Source organism: Colossoma macropomum, unplaced genomic scaffold, assembly GCF_904425465.1.
Source record: "Colossoma macropomum unplaced genomic scaffold, Colossoma_macropomum, whole genome shotgun sequence".
Taxonomy (NCBI): Eukaryota; Metazoa; Chordata; class Actinopteri; order Characiformes; family Serrasalmidae; genus Colossoma; species Colossoma macropomum.
This window is the reverse complement of record NW_023494791.1, coordinates 30,687,620-30,708,199: the sequence shown is the minus strand read 5'-3', so window position 1 is coordinate 30,708,199 and position 20,580 is coordinate 30,687,620. Positions and strand designations below refer to the sequence as shown.

General features: G+C 40.3%; 1 protein-coding gene across 1 annotated transcript; it reads left to right on the top strand.

The window, feature by feature from the left end:
* Window positions 1-718: 718 nt before the first annotated feature.
* On the top strand, window positions 719-19,724 carry naa15b (N-alpha-acetyltransferase 15, NatA auxiliary subunit b). Its single transcript, XM_036574831.1, has 20 exons — window positions 719-1,029; window positions 3,857-3,941; window positions 6,354-6,458; window positions 7,340-7,497; window positions 7,942-8,076; window positions 9,723-9,876; window positions 11,968-12,087; window positions 12,771-12,866; window positions 12,979-13,085; window positions 13,655-13,727; window positions 13,822-13,991; window positions 14,422-14,574; window positions 15,450-15,578; window positions 16,202-16,415; window positions 16,511-16,704; window positions 16,969-17,077; window positions 17,275-17,373; window positions 17,526-17,669; window positions 18,008-18,105; window positions 19,051-19,724. The coding sequence occupies exons 1-20, from the start codon at window positions 976-978 to the stop codon at window positions 19,249-19,251; spliced, it is 2,598 nt and encodes an 865-aa protein (XP_036430724.1). The 5' UTR covers window positions 719-975; the 3' UTR covers window positions 19,252-19,724.
* The last annotated feature ends 856 nt before the right edge of the window (window positions 19,725-20,580 follow it).

Genomic DNA, 20,580 nt, shown 5'->3' with positions numbered 1-20,580 from the left:
CAGATTTCTTGACTGAAAGCAAGTCTGCTGAAATAAATAAAAACCATAATTAAGGCAAAAGGGTGGACACATTGTTGAAAATGTTGATATTGATATTATATTTAGCTGTTGAGGCTTCTTTTTTTATTTTCTGCTTTGTTTTGTTGAGATTGAAAAGTGAACAATTCGTAGAAGTTGTAACTACATTTAAATAAATGAAGAGTGTATGGTACAGTATATATTTGTTAGTAATAGTATACTATATAGCTACCTCAGTAACTGCTGTGCTCACGTATGTTATGACTGCGTATATCTACATATCATAGCACGTTAAATATCTCTGCACCTTATTCTCACTACCTCATACTCAGAATTGAGTGCTGTCAGCGCTGCACTGTCCTGTCTGTTTACTGTCTAATGTCTGTTTTAATTATCGTCACGTTAGTTATAGCATTGTTTGTAGTTTAATGTTTGTACACTTAAGTCTGCACGTTTGCACTTTGTATGTCTGTTTTGTTCCGTGGTGCACCGTGCTGGTCCTAGAGGAACGTAATTTCGCTCCACTGTGTTCTTGTACACAAATGGATAGACAATAAAAGCCTCTTGATTTGACTTAAATAATGCACAGTGCAGTGTTTGCTTGCGCCGCTTTTTGCGTTTGCGCCCCCTGCTGGCAGTGGAAGAGAACAGAGAGAGAGAGAGAGAGAGAGAGAGAGAGAGAGAGAGAGAGAGAGAGAGAGAGAGAGAGAGAGAGAGAGAGAGAGCTGTCAACTTGCAACTTGACCCGGAGGAGAAGTACATCGGCCATTTTGGGATAAGAAGAAGGGGGCTTTTCTGTCACCACGTGAGGGAGGAGGGAGAGCCCGAAAAGGAGAGCAAAAAACCCGAGCAGAGTCGAGAGAGTATTTCGAAGACCGAGGGGCCAAAGCCGGGGAGCCGCAGCTGATACACACCCGCACTCATCTCATCTCACATGTGCTGAAGAACAGGAAAACGATGCCGACAGTCACCCTACCGCCTAAAGAAAACGCTCTCTTCAAGAGGATTTTGGTGAGTTTTATTTTTCCGTGCACTTAAGCCAGCCGATTCCTGCAGCTGCCCTGGATCCAATAATGTCAGCCGGCACTGTGTAACGTTAACCTGCCCGGCCGTCTCCGTCTCCTTTACCGTTCAACTACTGTAGGAGCTTCAGCCTCAGAGCGCAGCACAGCCTCATTGTCATGAGCCGAGCTTGAGTAGCAAAAGCCTCTGCGGCCTCGCTGCGAAAGGCAGATAAACACAAATCCCTGGGCCGCCGGGATCTGCCTCCTGTCAAATGGAGGTTAGGCAGCCAGCTAGCTGGGTAGCTAACATGCTGTGAACTTGCTATTCGCGGCTGACTTGCAAAGCCCGATGGTGCACGTCTTTGGTCAGGCGTTCGTGGATTGACTGTTTCTTTAGTTATGCAACATGCACCTAATAAATCTGTATATTTATTAGATGCATTGTATGTTTTAAATGCACAGATTAAATGCACATTTCTTCAGCAGTTTCTACTTATACTCGATAATTAAAGTCTCACCCTGATGGCCTGTGTCACCACACCAGTTAATGTTGCTTAGCTATCGCTAGCCAAAGTGTCTCCTTAGCTTTGCTTAGTAAACACCCTTAGTTAACGATCGCCCTTAGCTAGCTTTAATTAGGTTTACTTTAACGTATTACGTTTTAATTCTGTATGCTTTCGTTTTATTTCGCTTTAGTTTATCTAGTAATCGTAAGAATAAAATCGACTAGGATTGTATCTAGCGATATGCTAGCTAACGATCGAGTTAGCTAGCTAGCATAGGTAACTTTAAAACACTCGTCTAATTAATGAAGGAAGTTACCGTTAGCTTTACCCAGCTATACATACACGTTGCTTTTTCTTTTGTAGTTCACTGACATTAAAACAGTGAGGTGTTTTGCAGAACTATGACAACATTTTCATTTAACGCTCCGTTCTTGCTGCTGTTTGGGTGGGTGTGTTAGCTAGCTAACGCTAGCTGGTTACGGCTGCTGTTAGCATAACCTAGCTAAGTCTCTCGTTTAGCGCTTTGGTATTGTCTGGCGATCTAAATGCTCAGCAAGTATCACGTGTGTTTCAGTTTCTGTTAAGCTTGTAAATGATGTTCATCTGTTCAAGATTGCGCTGTGTGCTGTTTTAATTTAGGGTTTAGCTAGCGCAAGGCTAGGCTTGGTACCTGGGCCTGCTAGTAGGACGACTTATGTAGCTGTTAGCGTAGCTATAGCTAGTTAGCCAATAACGCTTCTGCTGGTTTGTTGGATAGATTTATAAAAAAACATTGAACTGTACTTTTTTAGTAATTTGGTCTGCTTTATTTAGAGAGGTTGCTTATTTATCGCACAGCTACTTTGTGTATGGAGACCTGGGCAGTATACCTGCAACTTACTGACCCTGCCGGTGTAGCTGAGACTTGACAGGGGCAGACTGATTGGGAGATGCACGCTGAGACAGGCATGGACTCTAATGACTGCACTGCCAGTTCAGTTCATTTTATTTAACCGCTCGTTTGCTGGTCAACGGAGATTCTTTTCTCTTAAAAGGTTTGCCAAAAACCTTTTGGTGAACTCCCTTCAAAAGCTCTGTCTGGCATGGAGGATTGCAGGCATTGCCTAAATAGAGAAACAGTTTATGACAGCTGGCTGCCTCATCCAATGCTCACTGTTTTAGTGATGGAAATTATGAACTTTACACCTTCAGAGATAAGTGTGAAAAAACCGCATAGCAAAGTGACGTCTTAAACAGCACTGCAAAATTAAAAGGGAATTCCACTGATGTTTTAATATTTCTGTATGGTTAAATGGTTAGGATGCAAACAGATGTTCAGAGTGGTTTGATGTGAGAAGCTCCTTCAAAAGAAATTTACTAAGTCATAATTGTTGACACTGGTGGTGATAGGAACCAGGCGTCCACGTTTAAACCTGTCAGTGTGGCTTCAAATCTTTAAATTATTGTTTCAGTAAAAAAGATATGCTGTGGAAAAAGCATTTACCAGCATTATATTCAACAAATACAAATAAATTCAATAATAATTCAATTTAACATTTAGATAAGTGCTCCAAAAATTCCGAGCTGATGCCTGCTCATAACTATGTGGGTGTGTCAGAATGTAAAATGATTGACGGTGGATTTTCTGTGTGTGTTTTGAGGAATCAGGACATTAACGTAATCCTGTGAAATTAAATGGTTTGGTCAAAATCATACAAGCTAATCTTGAACAGTTGGCTTGTTTTTGATTCATCAGTATTCTAATATTCTGCTAGCCATATTGTAGTGTAGTAACGTAACTGCAACGCTTGGGCTTCATTGGCAATCTTATATAATTTTTGCTTTCTTTGGTTGCCTGATCTGGTAGTCATGCGGACGCTCATGCTGGTCAGCTCTACTGATATGTTTTGTGACGCCATGGTCTACAGATCTGGAAAAATACAGGATAGCAGATAGGAAAGGACTTTCAGCCAGAATCTGGATCCAGCCTCTTACTGTTTTGAGATGATGCAGCTTCTATTCAGTCCTATACGTTTGTAGTTTCTTGTTGCTTATAGCAGTGGTTCTCAAACTGGTCCTTGAGGACATCTAGATGGTCCATGTTTTTGCTTATCTCTATGTGTTGGGATCAGGCAGAAATGTCGACCATTTGGGGGTCCCTGAGGACCAGTTTGAGAACCACTGACTTATCGTCTGCAGTCTGTGTGACTCAGAATGTGTTTTTCTTTTTCTGATCTTCTAGACCTTTTTATTATTTTTCTGACATTTGAAGATTTTTTTTTAAGATTGTTGCGTAACCAAACTTTCTGAATGTGTTAACCACTCCTCTTTTTACTTTTTTGTTTTTAGAGATGCTATGAGCACAAGCAATACAGAAATGGGCTGAAATTCTGCAAACAGATTTTGTCCAACCCCAAGTTCGCTGAGCATGGAGGTAAGACATTGACATTCTCCTCTGTACCAAGAGAGTATTCATGTGTGCACTGACCACCTATGGATTGACTAATTGATGATATTATTATTGTTGTTATTATTATTATTATTATTATTATTATTATTATTATACAAAGCGCATACACTGAGAGTTTAGCCTGTTTTAAACACACACAGTCCATACATGCCAACTTTACTCTGTTTGGCTGAATAAAATTGTGAAGTGTGAACATCAATACATTGAATTTTATTTTTATTTATTGTTTTCTTAATTGTCATTGTAAAATAGGCCCAGAGACCGTATCGTCCTACCCATCTACATCACCACCTTCTTTTAGTTTCAGAGCACGTGGTACAGGTTAGCAAACCTGCTGTAGCTTAGTTTCTCAGCATTTCTGCTTAGTACCTGGGTGCGCAGTGTGTTTTGACAGAAACTTCTTTATTGCCAGCTGTTCAAAGACAGCTGTTTGTAGGGGGCTGCATTAGACATAGCCGGTAAGTCAGACCAAGTGTTTTGTACAGCGTGAGCACATTAATCGTAGACTTAATCTGTATACAGTGGTCTGTTCAAATGTACAGTGTGAGCTATCACCAGATAACAAAATAGCAAGATTTCTAAAATCACAGTGTATGCTTGACTTTAGAGGACGTTCAACTGCAGTTCAGCAAGCCAAACAAAAGACTCCAACAAGACATGAAACTTGAAGCGTGAGCTCCTGGGATTAGTCTCAGATGTGATTACTGCTGTCAGTGTGCTACAGAGAGTGTCGTTGAAAGAGACAGATGAGAATCAAGACTATGAAACACACTTTACTAACAGCTGTTCAGAAGCGCTTTTGTGTTGTGGAACAAAATCCACTCTTCTCCACTTCAGCACTGCTTGATCCAAGGTAACTAATGTAATATAGCTAATGCACTTCATTTAGAATCAGCTAGATATTAAATAAAGTGCCTGTTAAGGTACATTGCACTCATCTAAAATACATGCGCTCGTACTCGGTCTAAAAAAAAAAACAGGAACAATGCATCTATGTTTGTTATCATCATAAACTGCTACAGTGCACATTCCTGATTGCATTATGGGTATCATAATGTGGTTGGTATAGTGTAGTGGGGAACACCTCTGCCTTCTACGCTGTAGACTGGGGTTCAATCCCCTGCCTGGGTAAGCACCCTACACTACACCAATATAAGTCCTTGGGCAAGACTCCTAACACTACCTTTGCCTACCTGTGTACAATGATCAAATTGTAAGTTGCTCTGGATAAGAGCATCTGCCAAATGGCATAAAAATGTAAACTAGTATCATCAGTACCTTTAGAGTGCTGAAAAACTGCGTGCATTGTTATGAAAGCAGGTTTAGACCAATTATAGACAGCCTGTAAACACAACATCCACCTTGGTGGAGAGTTCATATGCACATGACATAGTAAAAGCAAAACTGTTACTATGTGCATCATAATTGTGCACCTGCATTGTTTTAACACCAAAGGTTGCGAATGATCAAAATTAACTACTCACTCCAGCACTTCTCCTACCTGCCCCTCTAGTATCGTTAGTAAGTGGTACAGCATGGACAAATGAACTTGATGATCATAGTCATAGTTTTTCATCATTCAGTTTTGTTAGAAAACAAATAAGTACGAATACAGAACCGTGACCCCAGTACTGTGAGCTGAGTGTACCGTTACACCCCAGTGCTTCTTCATTACGGATAGATCTATGTGTTTTTTGCTATCCGTGAGATTATCAATATTCCGTTTATGCAGGAGTGATATTGGATTCTCTGTAGTTTACTGTAAGCTGCCTTTTTATTTTGATGTTTGTACACTGGTGCTTTCTGTGTGAATCAAGTGGTTTTTGGCCTCCTTGTTTGACCTCATGTTAATTTTGACAGTAGTCAAAAGTTTTGTTTTTTTTTCTCAAATGCCTTTAGAATTACATAATATTCTTACTGTTTATTGTGATCTTTGATGGAAAAAATAAGCACAACATTGCAAGACTGTAACAATTTCATATAATTATTATTTCTGACCATGTGCACCTGTTGAAACTTTTGGAAATTAGGACGATACTTTTGCTGCCATTTATGGTTCACTGATAAAAGGCACAAATATTTACTTTTATTAATTTTATTAACTTTTTATTAATTAATTTTATTAATTGCAAAATGCAAAGAAAAGATATTTCTGAACCCCTTTTTATAAATTAGACTAACTCCAGTATGAAACCTAATCTGAATGTTATGTGGTGAGGCTGCATTATGTATCACAGTGATTATAGTACTAAGTAATTCACTTTCATTTTGTATTGCTAGTTTAAGATAATTTAAGCAAATTATGTTGTCAGTTGTCATCATTTATTAATCTCTATAGAAAGTGTTATCATGTTTGACCCTGTGTGACCTTTGTAGAGACGCTGGCGATGAAGGGGCTGACACTCAACTGCCTGGGGAAGAAAGAAGAGGCCTATGAACTTGTACGCCGAGGGCTCCGAAACGACCTCAAGAGCCATGTCTGTATCCTTAAAACACCTGAAATGCACACATTCACAGGTTTTTTTTTGGTTGGCAGCAGTTCAGAATAATTAAGCGAGTGGATAAAATAAGCTTCCTATAAATAAATACGTTTGCTGAATCGCTGAAATTACCAGCATCAGCGGTGTGTTTTGCTCTATAGTAATACTTCTCATTCTACATACTTTGATAGACAAATTCACAGCATTGCAGTAGCTGGAAATAACTTTGGTTTTATCAAGAGAGTTGTGAAAGGAACTTGCCATTTAAAAGCTATATTTAAAAGACAGGATTGCAGTTTTAGATTTTAGATGCATAGCGTGAGCAGCAGGGCTTTGTTGTGGAAGTACGAAATGGTTTGAAGAGTCAAACTAGGAAAATGTGTTAACGTTAATAAAAAGTGTGGCGTCAATAATTTATCTCGTTAACATGTTATAAACATGTTAACTGTGACATCACTAGTTTATATACATTCACTCTCATAAAGTGTGTGTGTGTGTGTCTCTCTCTCTCTGATGCTGTTGCTGGGGACAATGGAACCAGGCCAAGATTCCTGCCCCGCGCCTGACTGTGATGTGTACTGACACCACCAGCTGATAACGCACATACACAGTACGGCGCTGTAACATGTTACATTTCGCCCCATATACAACAGTAGACAGTTCTTGTCATTATTGCTGTAAATATTTTTTTTTTTCCCCCTAATTCCAGTTCTAATTTTAGTGCTGCCGAAGTACGCATGGTTTTTTGTTTTTTTGTTTTTTTTTTTCCTCCCTCTCAGAATTTAGTTTTTCTAATGCTGTATACTATTATAGTAAATGAAGGCTCCTTTTAGCTGTTTGCTTCAAGGCAGGGTTTTGCTTGGCCTTAACATGGGTCCCCAGGCTGGCACGTGTACGGTCTGCTGCAGCGGTCGGATAAGAAGTACGATGAGGCTATTAAGTGTTACAGAAACGCCCTGAAATGGGACAAAGACAACCTGCAGATCCTCAGAGACCTCTCCCTGCTGCAGATTCAAATGAGGGACCTGGAGGGCTACAGGGTGAGTGTGTGTGTGTGTGTGTGTGTGAGTGTGAGTGAGATGATGATGATGATGGTGGTGGTAAGAGAGACACCTCTTCAACTGCAAGTCCTAATTAGAGAGCTTAAAGCTATGGAGTAAAATGACACTCATGGGTTTTTAATGTAAAACCTGAATAGACCTACTGTTAATTTTGGCCAGGCCTATTTGCTTTGGACAAAAGTGTCAGCCTAATGACTAAAGGCCAGTTTCCCAGAGCCAGAATCAGCTTAAGCCTGTACTGAAAAGAGTTCCCAAGGGTGATTCACCATTTGGTGCTGCAGTTTAGACTTTATCAAGACCTAAATGTAATATGCTTTGCATTGTATAGGTATTATGGATAAGTTTGTTTTTCTGTGTTGTGATAAAAGCTCTGGCTTAGCTGTTGCTTCTCACCATAAAATCTTTTCATTCGTGCGTGTGTAGGAGACCCGGTACCAGCTCCTGCAGCTGCGACCGGCTCAGCGGGCATCGTGGATCGGCTATGCCATTGCATACCACCTACTGGAGGACTATGAGATGGCAGCAAAGATTATCGAGGAGTTCCGGAAAACGCAACAGGTAAATGCTGCACTACAGGTGAACTTGCACAACGGGAGAAGTTGTTAATATACAAGAGTGTTTTAGATTATCATCATGATGACGACAGAGCCAGAGACCTGATAGATGACTGTTTATATTGTATGCTGAGTTACCCCTACTTTTTGACACAGTCATTTCATCAGAAACAGCTATCCACTAGCCATTGTATCTGCTACACCTACCGCATAGGTGCACTTTGTAGGTTTACAGTTACTGGCTGTGGCCCATCTGTTGCTGTGCACAGAATAGGTCACTCATTGTCTGGTTAGCAGTGGTCCCATGGTGATCTCTTTACTGCTAAACTGTGCAGTCACAGATGGTACAGTTGGTAACTGTAAACCTACAGAGTGCTCCCATGTGGTATGTGGTTATTGATATCAAGTGTAGGTAAAGGTTAAGAGTACTGTTGACCTAGCAGCTAAATTTATATGAACTAAAATAAAGGAACAGAGTCAGTGATTTGTTAAGACTTTCATGAGGTACTCCTGAGGGTGAGCCTGAAGAGAACGAGTAAGTGGGTTTGGATGGAGGCCAGAATAAAGGGATAATGGTGGTAGAGGTCAAGGGTGTGGTTGAATGTGCATTGTGTGGTGTGTAATCTGGCTATTGCCAGGGCGAGTTGCCCCGGGTTCCTGCGGTTCTGCAGGATTGCCAGTAGCACTCCCTCTTCCTGTCTTTGTCCCAGCATGCATTTCTGTTTTCTCAGGAAGCTGTGGGTCGGCACCTGCCGACACAAAACTGGGAAACTGGCTGCATTACCATTCAAAAAGTGCCTTATGTTCATTTGTGGATAATTACAAGTAATAATTACGTTAACTACATTTTATATGCACTTCTTCATCTGGGCACTTTAAAAAATTTTGGAACATCAATGGAAGACTTATGTCATTGTTTTAACCAGTGCAGTCCTGCTGTACTGTTCTGCTCATGACGTGCCTGTGAATGAGTGTACGCCATTTACTGTTTGGGGTATTCAGTAACCAAAGTCATGTACAGTTGAAGTCCAGTCAGTTACAGTCACACAAAAGAAATCCACGTGCATCCTAATATGGGCAGTGTGAAGAGGCTGAACAGGGAGAGCCATCGCCTCCTGGTTCTGCAGGGTTGAGACTTCTGTCTCTGGTGGGCTGGAGTCCAGCACAGTAATTACTAGAGGTATATTTAAGTGACAAACGCTTCTGGACCCTGGTCCTCCAGTTCCAGAACGGATGACCCCCTATGTAGAGTCATAAGGCGTTTTTCCAGTACTTGTGCCTGTTGCATGAAAGAAGTGGAGTTCTCTGGAGCCTGTGTGGTGGTCATGTGATTTTTCACGCAACACTGCTGTTAACACTAAACACAAAAACAGTAGCAACGATGGGGGAGCAATTCTAGCTTGTTTTATTCATTTCTTTTCTTTTCTTTCCCTTTTAAAAAAGGGTAACCAAATTCTGTTTAGGTGCTCAGTTGTTTAATTGGCAGTGAAAATGATGACACAGTACTTGGATCATGGATTAGTAACTGTACCATTCTATACCATTCTGTCTGGTGGAAAAATCACCTGTAGATTGTTTTTTTTATTAACTGTCTTTCTGTGGTGTGTGTGTGTGTGTGTGTGTGTGTGTGTGTGTGTGTGTGTGAGGCAGACGTCTCCAGATAAGGTGGATTATGAGTACAGTGAGTTGCTGCTGTATCAGAATCAGGTGCTGAGGGAAGCAGGGCTCCTCAAAGAGGCTCTGGAGCATCTCACCACCTACGAGAAACAAATCTGTGACAAGCTGGCTGTTGAGGAGACCAGAGGTACACACACCCACATGTGCATGCTTTTTCTATACCTCACTTATGTAGGGACATGGGAATTGGGAGTGCTGTGGGGGCTGCACGACTCCCAGCTGCAGTGGCTAAAAACAATAATAGAAAAATAACAATTTTAAGCATAGCAACGACCCATTAATGCTGTTTGTTGGGTAGAGTTTTTTATTTTGTGCTATTTTCATATGTTAAAATCTGCAGTAGCTATTTACTTTTTGAAGTTGACGCTACCTTTTTAGAGTGGGGTGCATCGCTTCCCTAGCCAACTTTTGGCTGCTTTGTGGACGTGTTATGGAAACACATTTCTGTGCGCTGACGCAGTCTTATATTGTTTTAAACATTTACATTTTCAGCCTGTGTAATTATCTCTCACTCCTATGTTTTTGTCAACAATTGTAACAATTTCCTGCTGGATGTGCATGTGTAGCTTAACTATGGGCGTGACACAAGTGGCTTTCGTGCCTCTTATCAACAATCTGATTGGTTGATGCTCTGCTTATAAAGTTAATCCAGCGAGAGCAAGCAGAGGCAGCCGGGTGTGCCACCAGCGTTTGCTTTGTTGGTCATATGTGCAATCTGTGCTGTTGTTGGAAATGTGCTATTTCATGTAAATAGTGATTAGCTTGACATCATGGTGTATCACCTATATGCTGCTAAACTAAAATACTTTCCTATGTTTCTGCGCTCGGGTACTCTTTTTATGACTCTGTGTAACATAAGTACTTTCTTAGTAGTGCTGCACAATATGGACAAAGTGCTAGTGATACTGTTATACTGTAATAACAATAATCTAAATTGTGTTTGTACCAAAATAATTAACCTTTGTTGGATTACTTGAGTGTTCAGCTAACTCTGTAAAAGGTGAAGATACTCACAACACATGCTAAATGTTATAATTAAATAAAAGGCTCATTTGCATATTGCCGCTTTCAGTGATACACTATATGGACAAAAGTATTAGAACACACCTCTTAATCATTAAATTCAGGTGTTTCATTCAGTCCCTTTGCCACATGTGTATAAAATCAAGCACGTAGCAATGCGGTCTGCCTTTACAAACATTTGTGAAAGAATGAGTCGTTCCAAAGAGCTCCGTGATTTTGAGTGTAGTACTGTAATAGGATGCCAACACAGCTACAAGTCAGTTTGCAAAATTTCTTCCCTCTTAGATATTCCACGATCAAGTTTGAGTGGTATTATTGAAAAGTGGAAGTGTTTAGGAACAATAGCAACTTAGCCATGAAGTGGTGGACCACTTAAAGTTACAAGTGCTGAGGCGCATAGTGCATAAAACGCACTAATGCTCTGCTGACTCAGTAGCTGCAGAGTTCCAAACCTCCTCTGCTATTAACATCAGCACAAAAACTGTTCACTGGGAGCTTCATGGTAAGGGTCTCCATGACCGAGCTGCTGTATGCAGGCCTTACGTCACCAAGTGCAATACCAAGCGTGAGATGGAGTGATGTAAAGCACATCGCCACTGGACTCTGAAGCAGTAGAAATGTATTCTGTGGAGTGACGAATCACACATCTCTATCTGGCAGCCTGATGGACTAGTCTGGGTTTAGCAAATACCAGGAGAACATTACCTGCCTGACTGCATTGTACCAACTGTAAAGTTTGGTGGAGGAGGGATAATGCTATGGGTTTTTTTTTTTAGGGGTTGGCCTAAATCCCTTAGTTCCAGTGAAGGGAAATCTTATAAAAAGTCATAAAAACTCCTGTAGGTGACCATACAGTGTAACAGCATCACAAAAGGCCCATATTACGATAGCGATTAACAAGCGTTATATTGTGCACTCCTAATTTATGCAAATTCCTGGCGAAAATGCGAAATAGGAAAACATAACTCATGCTTCCTTCATTCCTGATGGCCCCCAGACTTAAACAGATGTGGAGAGGGTGGGGCACAGATGAGTCTGAAATGACCTTACCCTTTTCCTGGCACTCTGCCAATTTGCTTGACTACTAATCTACTTACTTTTAGTGTGTTTACTGGCTCTGTAAATTAACACTATTACCAGAAAATGCTCACATACATTGAATCACAGGCTATGATGGTGTGTGTTGTTTGTGTAGGAGAGCTCCTGCTGAGTCTGCGGCGCTTTGAGGAGTCTGCTGATGTGTACAGAAGACTGCAGGAGAGAAACCCGGAGAACTGGTCCTATTACCACGGCCTGGAGAAAGCACTTAAGCCTGGTACTCACATCTGGTGTATCAGTTACAAATTAGAAGCTAAATACAGTCATCAAGAGTATAAATCTCTGCCTTCACAGCAGTTTGATTACAGTGGCGAAAAGAGTGATAAGGGGTGCGGGAGGGCCAATCATGCTGTCTTGGAGTCCTGGCCACTGATGGCTGTGGTATTGCTGGGCATCAAACTTGTAATGAAAATGGCCAACAATACAGCTGCACCACTCAGTTTATGGTTTACAAGTCCTTCGTAATCGTAATGAAATCGTACTATTACATTTTACTCTGATTCGATTAAATTCTGTTTTTCTAAGTTTCATCTAATTACTTTTTTTAATTTAGGCACAGTTCTGAATTATTTTTCAAATATACTAAATGCACAAATATGATTGGGGGAACAATTTACATGCTGATGGAATGTAGACAACAAGAACAATACACCAATGTCACCAGTGTTTTGTTTTTCATTTGAAAATAGCCCAGGAATTTAATTTTAACCAAAACATTTTAAACTTTTTAAATATTAGTAATATCACTTGGAACTGAATATTTCAAAATTGATGCAATTGAATCTCCACCTTCAGACTAAGACCTCACTCTGCATTAGTGCAATTTTTTTACCCCTAAGTAAACATGTGCCCTCTGACACTACCATGTAACCACCATGTCTATTTGCCTGTGTTTTGTAGCCACAACAGAAGAACGGCTGAAGATCTATGAGGAGGCCTGGGTAAAGTACCCTAAAGGCCTGGTGCCTCGCAGACTGCCTCTCAACTTTCTTTCTGGTTAGTGGCACATCATTTTCTAACTTTCTATTACTTTCATATGGGTTTGATGACAAAAGGTTTACAGGTTTCCGCAAAATGCTGACATTTTTTTTTCCTGTTATTTTATAAGGAGAGAAGTTTAGGGAGTGTCTGGATAAGTATTTAAGAATGAACTTCAGCAAAGGCTGCCCTCCAGTCTTTACTACTCTTAAACCCCTCTACCAGGACAAGGACAAGGTGAGGAACTATTCATACACTGAGGCAATTTCAGAGAGTGCAAGACACCACTTGATTAAGTGGGGGACAACCAAATATTTTGGTTATTGCTAAATAGTTGTAAAAGTATTGTATGTGAACAACCTACAAATCTCTGTTAAAAGTGAGGACTTTTACCAGGACTTGCTATTTACAAACATTTGAGCTAAAAGTGGCGTGAACTGGGGGAGGGATATATTGCTAAAAGGTCTTTATTAGTTCAGCCAAAACAATGAATGCAAGCAATTTTATGTTGCTTGAACCAGATGAGCCATCCAACTAAATACATAGTGTGAGATTCAAGAAATATGTCTGATCACTCTTAAAACTACAAAAAACACAATGTTATGGCTATATGAGAAGACGACCAAAAGCATGGTCTTTGTTTGTTTAACTACATTAACTTGCTGTGTAAGGAAAACAGCCAAAATCAGGTTCTACTGGGACTCAACAACAAAGGTGACAGTGGGATTTCATATCTATATGATCAAAGCCAGCTATGAAAATCTAAAATGTAATGATTTATTGACATGTATACCATTCATTTGCAGGTGGCAATAATTGAAGAATTAGTTGTAGGTTATGAAACATCTTTGAATAGCTGCCGAATGTTCCATCCAAACGGTAAGAACTTACAATTCTACAATGATTTTTTTTTGTGTATTTAATCATTCATGTGATGGGCTAGTGTGCTGTCTGGTTGTATTGTTTGCCACAGACGATGGGAAGGAGGAGCCACCCACCACATTACTATGGGTGCAGTACTTCCTGGCACAGCACTATGATCAGATTGGTCAGCAGACACTGGCTCTCGAGTACATCAACTCTGCAATAGAAAGCACGCCGACTCTCATTGAACTCTTTCTAGTTAAAGCTAAGATATATAAGGTATGAACATGCAAAACACGCTTAAACAGACAGACATGCATTTTTTCTGTACAGTTGTTCAACCAATTTAATTAAATGCTTAGCCATTTACCCAAACACTTTAAATGCTCCATAATGCAGGTTTTAAGATACATTGTAGTTGTAAGTAGTTAGTCATGTATTTGAATACATGTTTGTATATGTGTGGCGGGGGCGGGGATTGATGCCTGAATTTCACTTGAATTATGGGAGGATACTGTTTTTGCTCTATTTAAGTTAAATTCAATAGGTTTTTGAGCCAAAGCCATCATATCATGCAGTTCATTAAATGTGCATTTAGTAACCTGTGTGTAACATTACATACATAAAATGCTATCTACTTGTAAACATCTGTGTGTATAAAGACATTTTGCTGTTCTTGTCTCATCAACTTCTTCTCTTGTGCCTACAGCATGCTGGGAACATTCGGGAGGCAGCACGCTGGATGGATGAGGCCCAGGCGCTGGACACTGCTGATCGCTTCATTAACTCCAAATGCGCCAAGTACCTGCTCAAAGCAGGCCTGGTCAAAGAGGCCGAGGAGATGTGCTCCAAGTTCACGCGGGTGAGAGAGAAGTACATGGCAATTCCAGCCATAGTAATATCAGGATGCCTTAGAAAGAAGGAGAGAATTTGTCCTTTTTTTTCCAATTTAAAAAGGTTTTTGTTGAGAGTAACAATTGTCCCCGATGTTAATTGTTGAAAACTTTTTTGCCTGTCACAGTTACATTGATTGCATTTATCTGAGCTTATCACAATTATTTGAGCTCAATGCAGTTATTCTCCAGTTAACTTGCACAAGCATATGTTCATGTTGCGACATGCAGAATGTGAATTAGGTGTCTTTTCGTCTGTTGGGTTGAGGCAAGTATAAAAAAATCCATTTAATGAGACACATCATGGGTCTTAAGAAAACAACAATGGCTGATTTCCCGGACCCAGATTAAGCTTAACCCTACACTAAAAAAGGTTTTTAGTGGTAAATCACCATTGATGTTAGAATTTAATACAATACTAAGCTTAATGCATGTCCAGCAAACTGGCTCCAAAAGTTCTAACTGGTGCTTTAACATGGGGAGTAATGTATGTTTGTTTTTTGTTTTTTTGTTTGTTGGAACTGTATCTGTCATCAGCTGGGAAGCATATATAGCTAATATAGATAGTTAATACAGTTATCTAGTCAGCTGGTTTGGCCAGTTGGTTGTACTTTTATATAGTGAAGCAAAAGGCAATTAAATTTTTAATCACATACAGTGAACAAAAACAATTTAAACGATAATCATTGTTATTTATATGGAGGCTAAAATTTCACAATCATGACAGACCTTTGTAAATTTGTAAATACAAAATAAATTTTTAACTGGGTAAAAACTGTTTTGACACTGATTTATTTTATGTATTTATTTTTTATTTCCCCCCCCCACTTTGTGTCTGTTTCAGGAGGGGGCTTCTGCAGTCGAGAACCTGAACGAGATGCAGTGTATGTGGTTTCAGACCGAGTGTGCACTGGCATATAAATCCATGAAGAAATACGGAGATGCACTTAAAAAATGCCATGAGATCGAGAGGGTGAGTGTCTCTGCCATTTTTTTTCTTTGCCTGGATAAGGAGCCATTTGGTGAAATTTTGTGCCATTTTGAAGGATTAGCATTCATGTAAGTTGTGTAGATTTACAGTTTTTGAAGAGTAATTTTGTTTAGGTGTGTATGTGTGTAAGGGACACCCACCCAATATCATGATCATTATTCAGCCACTTTATATTTTAACATCTGTAAAAGTCTTCTTAAAGAGTTGAAGCAGCTTCTCATTCACCCTTGTTTTCATCAGATTCTACAGTAGCCAATTTGGAAGTAAACTTTTATCATAACTTTTACTACAGTAACGTTAACTTGATGAATCAACTTAATGGTGAAATAAGCTAACGTTAACATTAGCTAACAGTTCATGCAGTTGCATTCACATTCATATTTCTTTCTAAAGTAGGTTATGAATAGAAAAAAAGGAATTGTTTGAATTCTTATTGTTTGCAACTGACACAGTAGGCTACAACTTTTTGCGCCATACAGAGATTTATGAGGAAGTATAGACTTTGGTTTCTGAACATGTCCCCTTTTTCACGACACTCAAGCATATGTAATTAACTGCTATGTCGATTGGTTACATTAAATACAACCTTGTGTCTCCATCTGTAGCACTTTGTGGAGATAACGGACGATCAGTTTGACTTCCACACATACTGCATGCGGAAGATGACTCTTCGCTCCTATGTAGACCTGTTAAAACTAGAGGATGTGTTGCGCATGCATCCATTCTACTACAAAGCTGCAAGCACCGCCATCCAAATCTACCTCAACCTGCATGACAACCCACTCATCGATGACAGCAAGGAGCTACAGGCTGATACCGGTAAGAAAACATGCACAAACGCGTAGGCACCCAAGCACATTTTAGCCAGAGTGGAGGCAGGCAGTCACTGTCTGGTTGTGTGTGTGTTCCCATAGGGAATCTGTCTGACAAAGAGCTGAAGAAATTGCGGAATAAGCAACGGCGAGCACAGAAGAAAGCTCAACTGGAAGAAGAGAAGAAGAATGCGGAAAAAGAGAAACAGCTGAAGAACCAGAAGAAAAAGAAAGAGGATGATGATGAGGAGATTGGGGGACCTAAAGAGGAACTCATACCAGAAAAACTAGCTAAGGTGTGTGTGTGTGTGTGTGTGTGTGTGTGTGTGTGTGTGTGTGTGTGTGTGTGTGTGTACATATGTGGTCGTTTGAGTGGAGAACATGGTTTGGACCTCAGACCTGGCGGGGGGGAACTCCAGTGTCTCAATATGTGGAATTTAAATAATGAAAAAGCCAAAAGGGAACTTGGAATCTCTGTGTATTTTTAAAGTTTGTGTAGTAGCCAAAAGGGAACTGCTGAATCCGCATCTCCCTCTTTTGTTTTTGAAATCTCTTTCTAGGTGGAAAACCCATTAGATGAGGCTGTGAAGTTCCTGAATCCTTTAAAAAACCTGGTGAAAAATAAGATAGAGACTCACCTCCTGGCCTTCGAGATCTACTTCAGAAAAGGTGAAAGAAAATCTTTCACCACAAGAATTTATTGTTGCATGAACTTGATAGTAGCTAAATCAACTGATTTTTAAATTTAGATGTTTAAGCACAATAGTTGGAGCTTTTCCAAAATTCTCCTTTCATTTTTGATTGCGATGAAAGGCTCAGCCCTATTAAAGGTCAGTATGAAAACTTCTCCCTCCTTTATCTTTCAGAAAAGTTCTTGTTAATGTTGCAATCAGTGAAGAGGGCCTCTGCTATAGACCCTGATCACCCATGGCTTCACCAATGTCTAGTGCGTTTCTTCAAAAGAGGTAATTCTATCAGACGATTGATTAGGCTCTCATTTTGACTGAGAGTCTGTTGTTTGCCAGTATTTTTCCTGATTTCTAATATTTGTAGTTTGTTTCCTGTATTTGATTAAACTGAGTGTGTTGGCTGATGTGATCATGTTTGTGATTGGCAGTATCAGAGGCTAAAGACTTGGCAGAACCGGTCCGCACGGTTCTGAAGCAGGAAATCTCTCGGTTGTTAGGTGACAGCAATGCCAAGAGCTTTAACCAAGCTTTCCTCAGCAAGCACTCTGACTCTATCCCTCACCGATTTGCAGGTTCGTACATACACTCCAACACAAACACGGGTTCATTTTACATATCGTAGCTGTCCCATTAAAAAAAGGCAGAAGGCAAAATGTTCTTTTAATATAAGTTAGAGATTTTATTCCAAGCAATTTCAGAGCATTTCTCCTGGTCCACTCACCATTAAATCTTCACGCAGTGAAGTACAGCTGCTCAGCTGCTGTGTTCAAATGATGTAGAAAAATAAAAATTTAAAGATTTTTTTTAAATTTATTTATTTATTTTTTTTTGTACAGCAGATATGCAGGTGCAGACATAATGTGAGACTAACCTGTGCTTCTCTGCATTTCTCCTCTGTTTTCTCTTAAAGCTGCCAAAAGCATGTACTACTTAGACCCTTCAACACAGAAGAAGGCATTGGAACTTGCAACAGCACTGGACGAGTCACTTAATAGCAGGAGCATTCAGGTACATACTAGGCATAGCAACAGCTAATAGAATAAACAGTTCTACAGCCTGTTGTAGAACATCCATAATTCACTATACCTTTAGGAAATCAGTATTTCACCAAACGTGCCTTCACCCAAAAGCAAGAGTGCCCAGTCCTGGAGATAGACCACTCTACAAGGTTTAGCTTCAAACCTAATCTAACACACTTAATCTGGTAACAAAAGCCTTAACGGGCATCTGAATATTAGAGCCAGGTTGTTTGGATCTGAACTCTCTAGGGTGGTAGATCTCCCTCCTGGACCAGAATTAAGCACCCCTGCCCAAGAATGTTTGATTTCCGAATATGATATGGAAAAACGCTGACATGACTTTCACTGTGTTGATGATTTTGAAGGGTTGTAGAGCGCCTTGCGGTTGTTAAGTAGATTTTCCTTAGAAACCTTCTCTTCAAGTAAGATTGAACTGAGTAGCAATTTCAGGATACAAGTTCAATTGAGACTGTACACAGCGACAACCTCACTGGCTGTTCCACAAGGCCAGTGGTTCTCAACTCTTTGTATTCCTCTCCCCTCAGATGACCATTTCAACTTAGAAAAGGCTGGTAATTTAGCCGAGTAGTTGGATCAGAAACTTGCTTGTTTCCTGTCTTTCTCCACATTATTTGCTAATAAAATATTGCTAAATTGTTAGTATGTTGTTAACTGTTTAGTTCTTCTGGGGATCTCCTAGTTTACTGGAGTAGTCAAAATTACCTTACTTGAAGCTCTCATTGCAAAACTGCAAAAAAAAAAGATATATTTTTGTGCCAATAATTTTTTTTCCTCATTTTGATGTGATACAACAAAGGACCAGTAATTACGTCAAAAGTAAATACACTTCACCCGTGAGTCCAACTCTTTCAGACATAAATGGTCAGTTCTGTGTTGTCCTAAATGACTGCAGCATGCTTCTCTCTCTGCTCAGATCTGTACAGAGGTGTTGGAAAGTCTGCGTGACGGCAGCCTTGGAGACGCCATGGAGACGGCCGAATCGTATAGGGCAGAGTGTCATAAGATCTACCCGTACACACTGGCCTTCATGCCTCCAGGCTACGAGGAAAACATGAAGATTGCTGTTAACGGTGACATCTCCACAGAAACGGAAGAGCTAGCCAATGACATGTGAACACCTGAAATGGGGTGGGGCTGAGGGAGGAGGGGACGGAACAGGAGGTGGGGCAACAGCACCATTTTTAAAACACCCGAGACGGTTGCCTTTGATGACTCGTTTGCGTGCTGAGCTTCCTGCGTTCTCCCCCACCGGCTGAAATCACAATCAGGACCGAGAGACGATGAAGGTGTCTGCGGAGAAGAGGATACGGGGTGGGGGAGGGGAAGGGGGGAAAAGGAGAATAAAATGGCCATCTTATTTTTCTTTTTTTTAATGTTGCTGATGACTACTCTCTAACTGAAATGAATAGACAACACACCAACACCCTGTTGTGAAACGTGTCTAAAGACAGCGAGCTACAAACCGTTGGCTTAATTAACTGTGCAGAGGAAAAGGCAAACCTTATAGTCAACCACCAACCAAACCCACCTTACCCCCTCTGTTTTAAAACGTAATTTATATGGAAAAATAAAAACAGCATAAAACGAGTTGTGGAGTGTTTGGAGCGCGGACTTGGCTTGTGTTGGTGTGAAATGAAATTGGGACATTTTTGTTGGGGGCGCAGGCGACAGTTTTGGAATCTGAAGAAGGGCAGGGTGTAATGATGGGATCATGTAGAAGACGCTTGTTGAATGCGTTGGTGATGTTGTTCTTTAGTGCTGATCCAACTCCAGATTCATCATTTGTCATAGGGTTATGATTGGGGTTCGGGTAGTCAGAGCTAACCTTAACCCAAGCCTCTAGGGCAGTGGTTCCTACTCCTGTGTATTTGTGTTTTTGCTCATCTTAAAACACCTGGGGTTCACAAGACAAAAAGTCTCGGTATTTGGCCCATTTAAAATGAAGATTGTATATGATCTATTCTCTTGTTGGACAGTGGCTTTTAGTCTTAAATGGGGAGTTCCACTTATTTCTCAATGTCATAAATCAATTGTTGAGAAGTAAGCAAAGTCATTCAGAGTGGTTTGGTGTGAAATGGAATGCCATAAGACGTACCCGTACACACTGGCAATTATGCCTCCAGGTTACGAGGAAAACAAAGTAAAACTAAGATTAGCTTGATGTGAAATGGTTCATTGTAGAGAAACTTACCAACTGTACCACTGTGAAGACAAAATTAGTGATAGGAACCAGGGGTCACAATGTCTACAACGCAAATACAGCCATTTTATGTGAACCAACCAGTGAACCAACATGTCTTCTGAGTGTTGATGTGTAATGTTGACAGCAGTAAAATGTGAAATCATAAAATGTAAATCAGAAAAAGAAATTTTGCATATTATTTTGCCTCACAGTGCTCCCTGTGTACCTCTCTGCCACATTTTAGGCTCATTTCAAAACAGT

What these genes read in the sequence shown, in the direction of transcription:
- naa15b (XM_036574831.1), top strand. Translation starts at nt 976, where the DNA reads ATGCCGACAGTCACCCTACCGCCTAAAGAAAACGCTCTCTTCAAGAGG. An exon ending in TACCAGAAAAACTAGCTAAG is followed by an intron (nt 16,705 to 16,968) that starts GTGTGTGTGTGT and finishes ATCTCTTTCTAG; the next exon opens with GTGGAAAACCCATTAGATGA. An exon ending in TATCCCTCACCGATTTGCAG is followed by an intron (nt 17,670 to 18,007) that starts GTTCGTACATAC and finishes TTTCTCTTAAAG; the next exon opens with CTGCCAAAAGCATGTACTAC.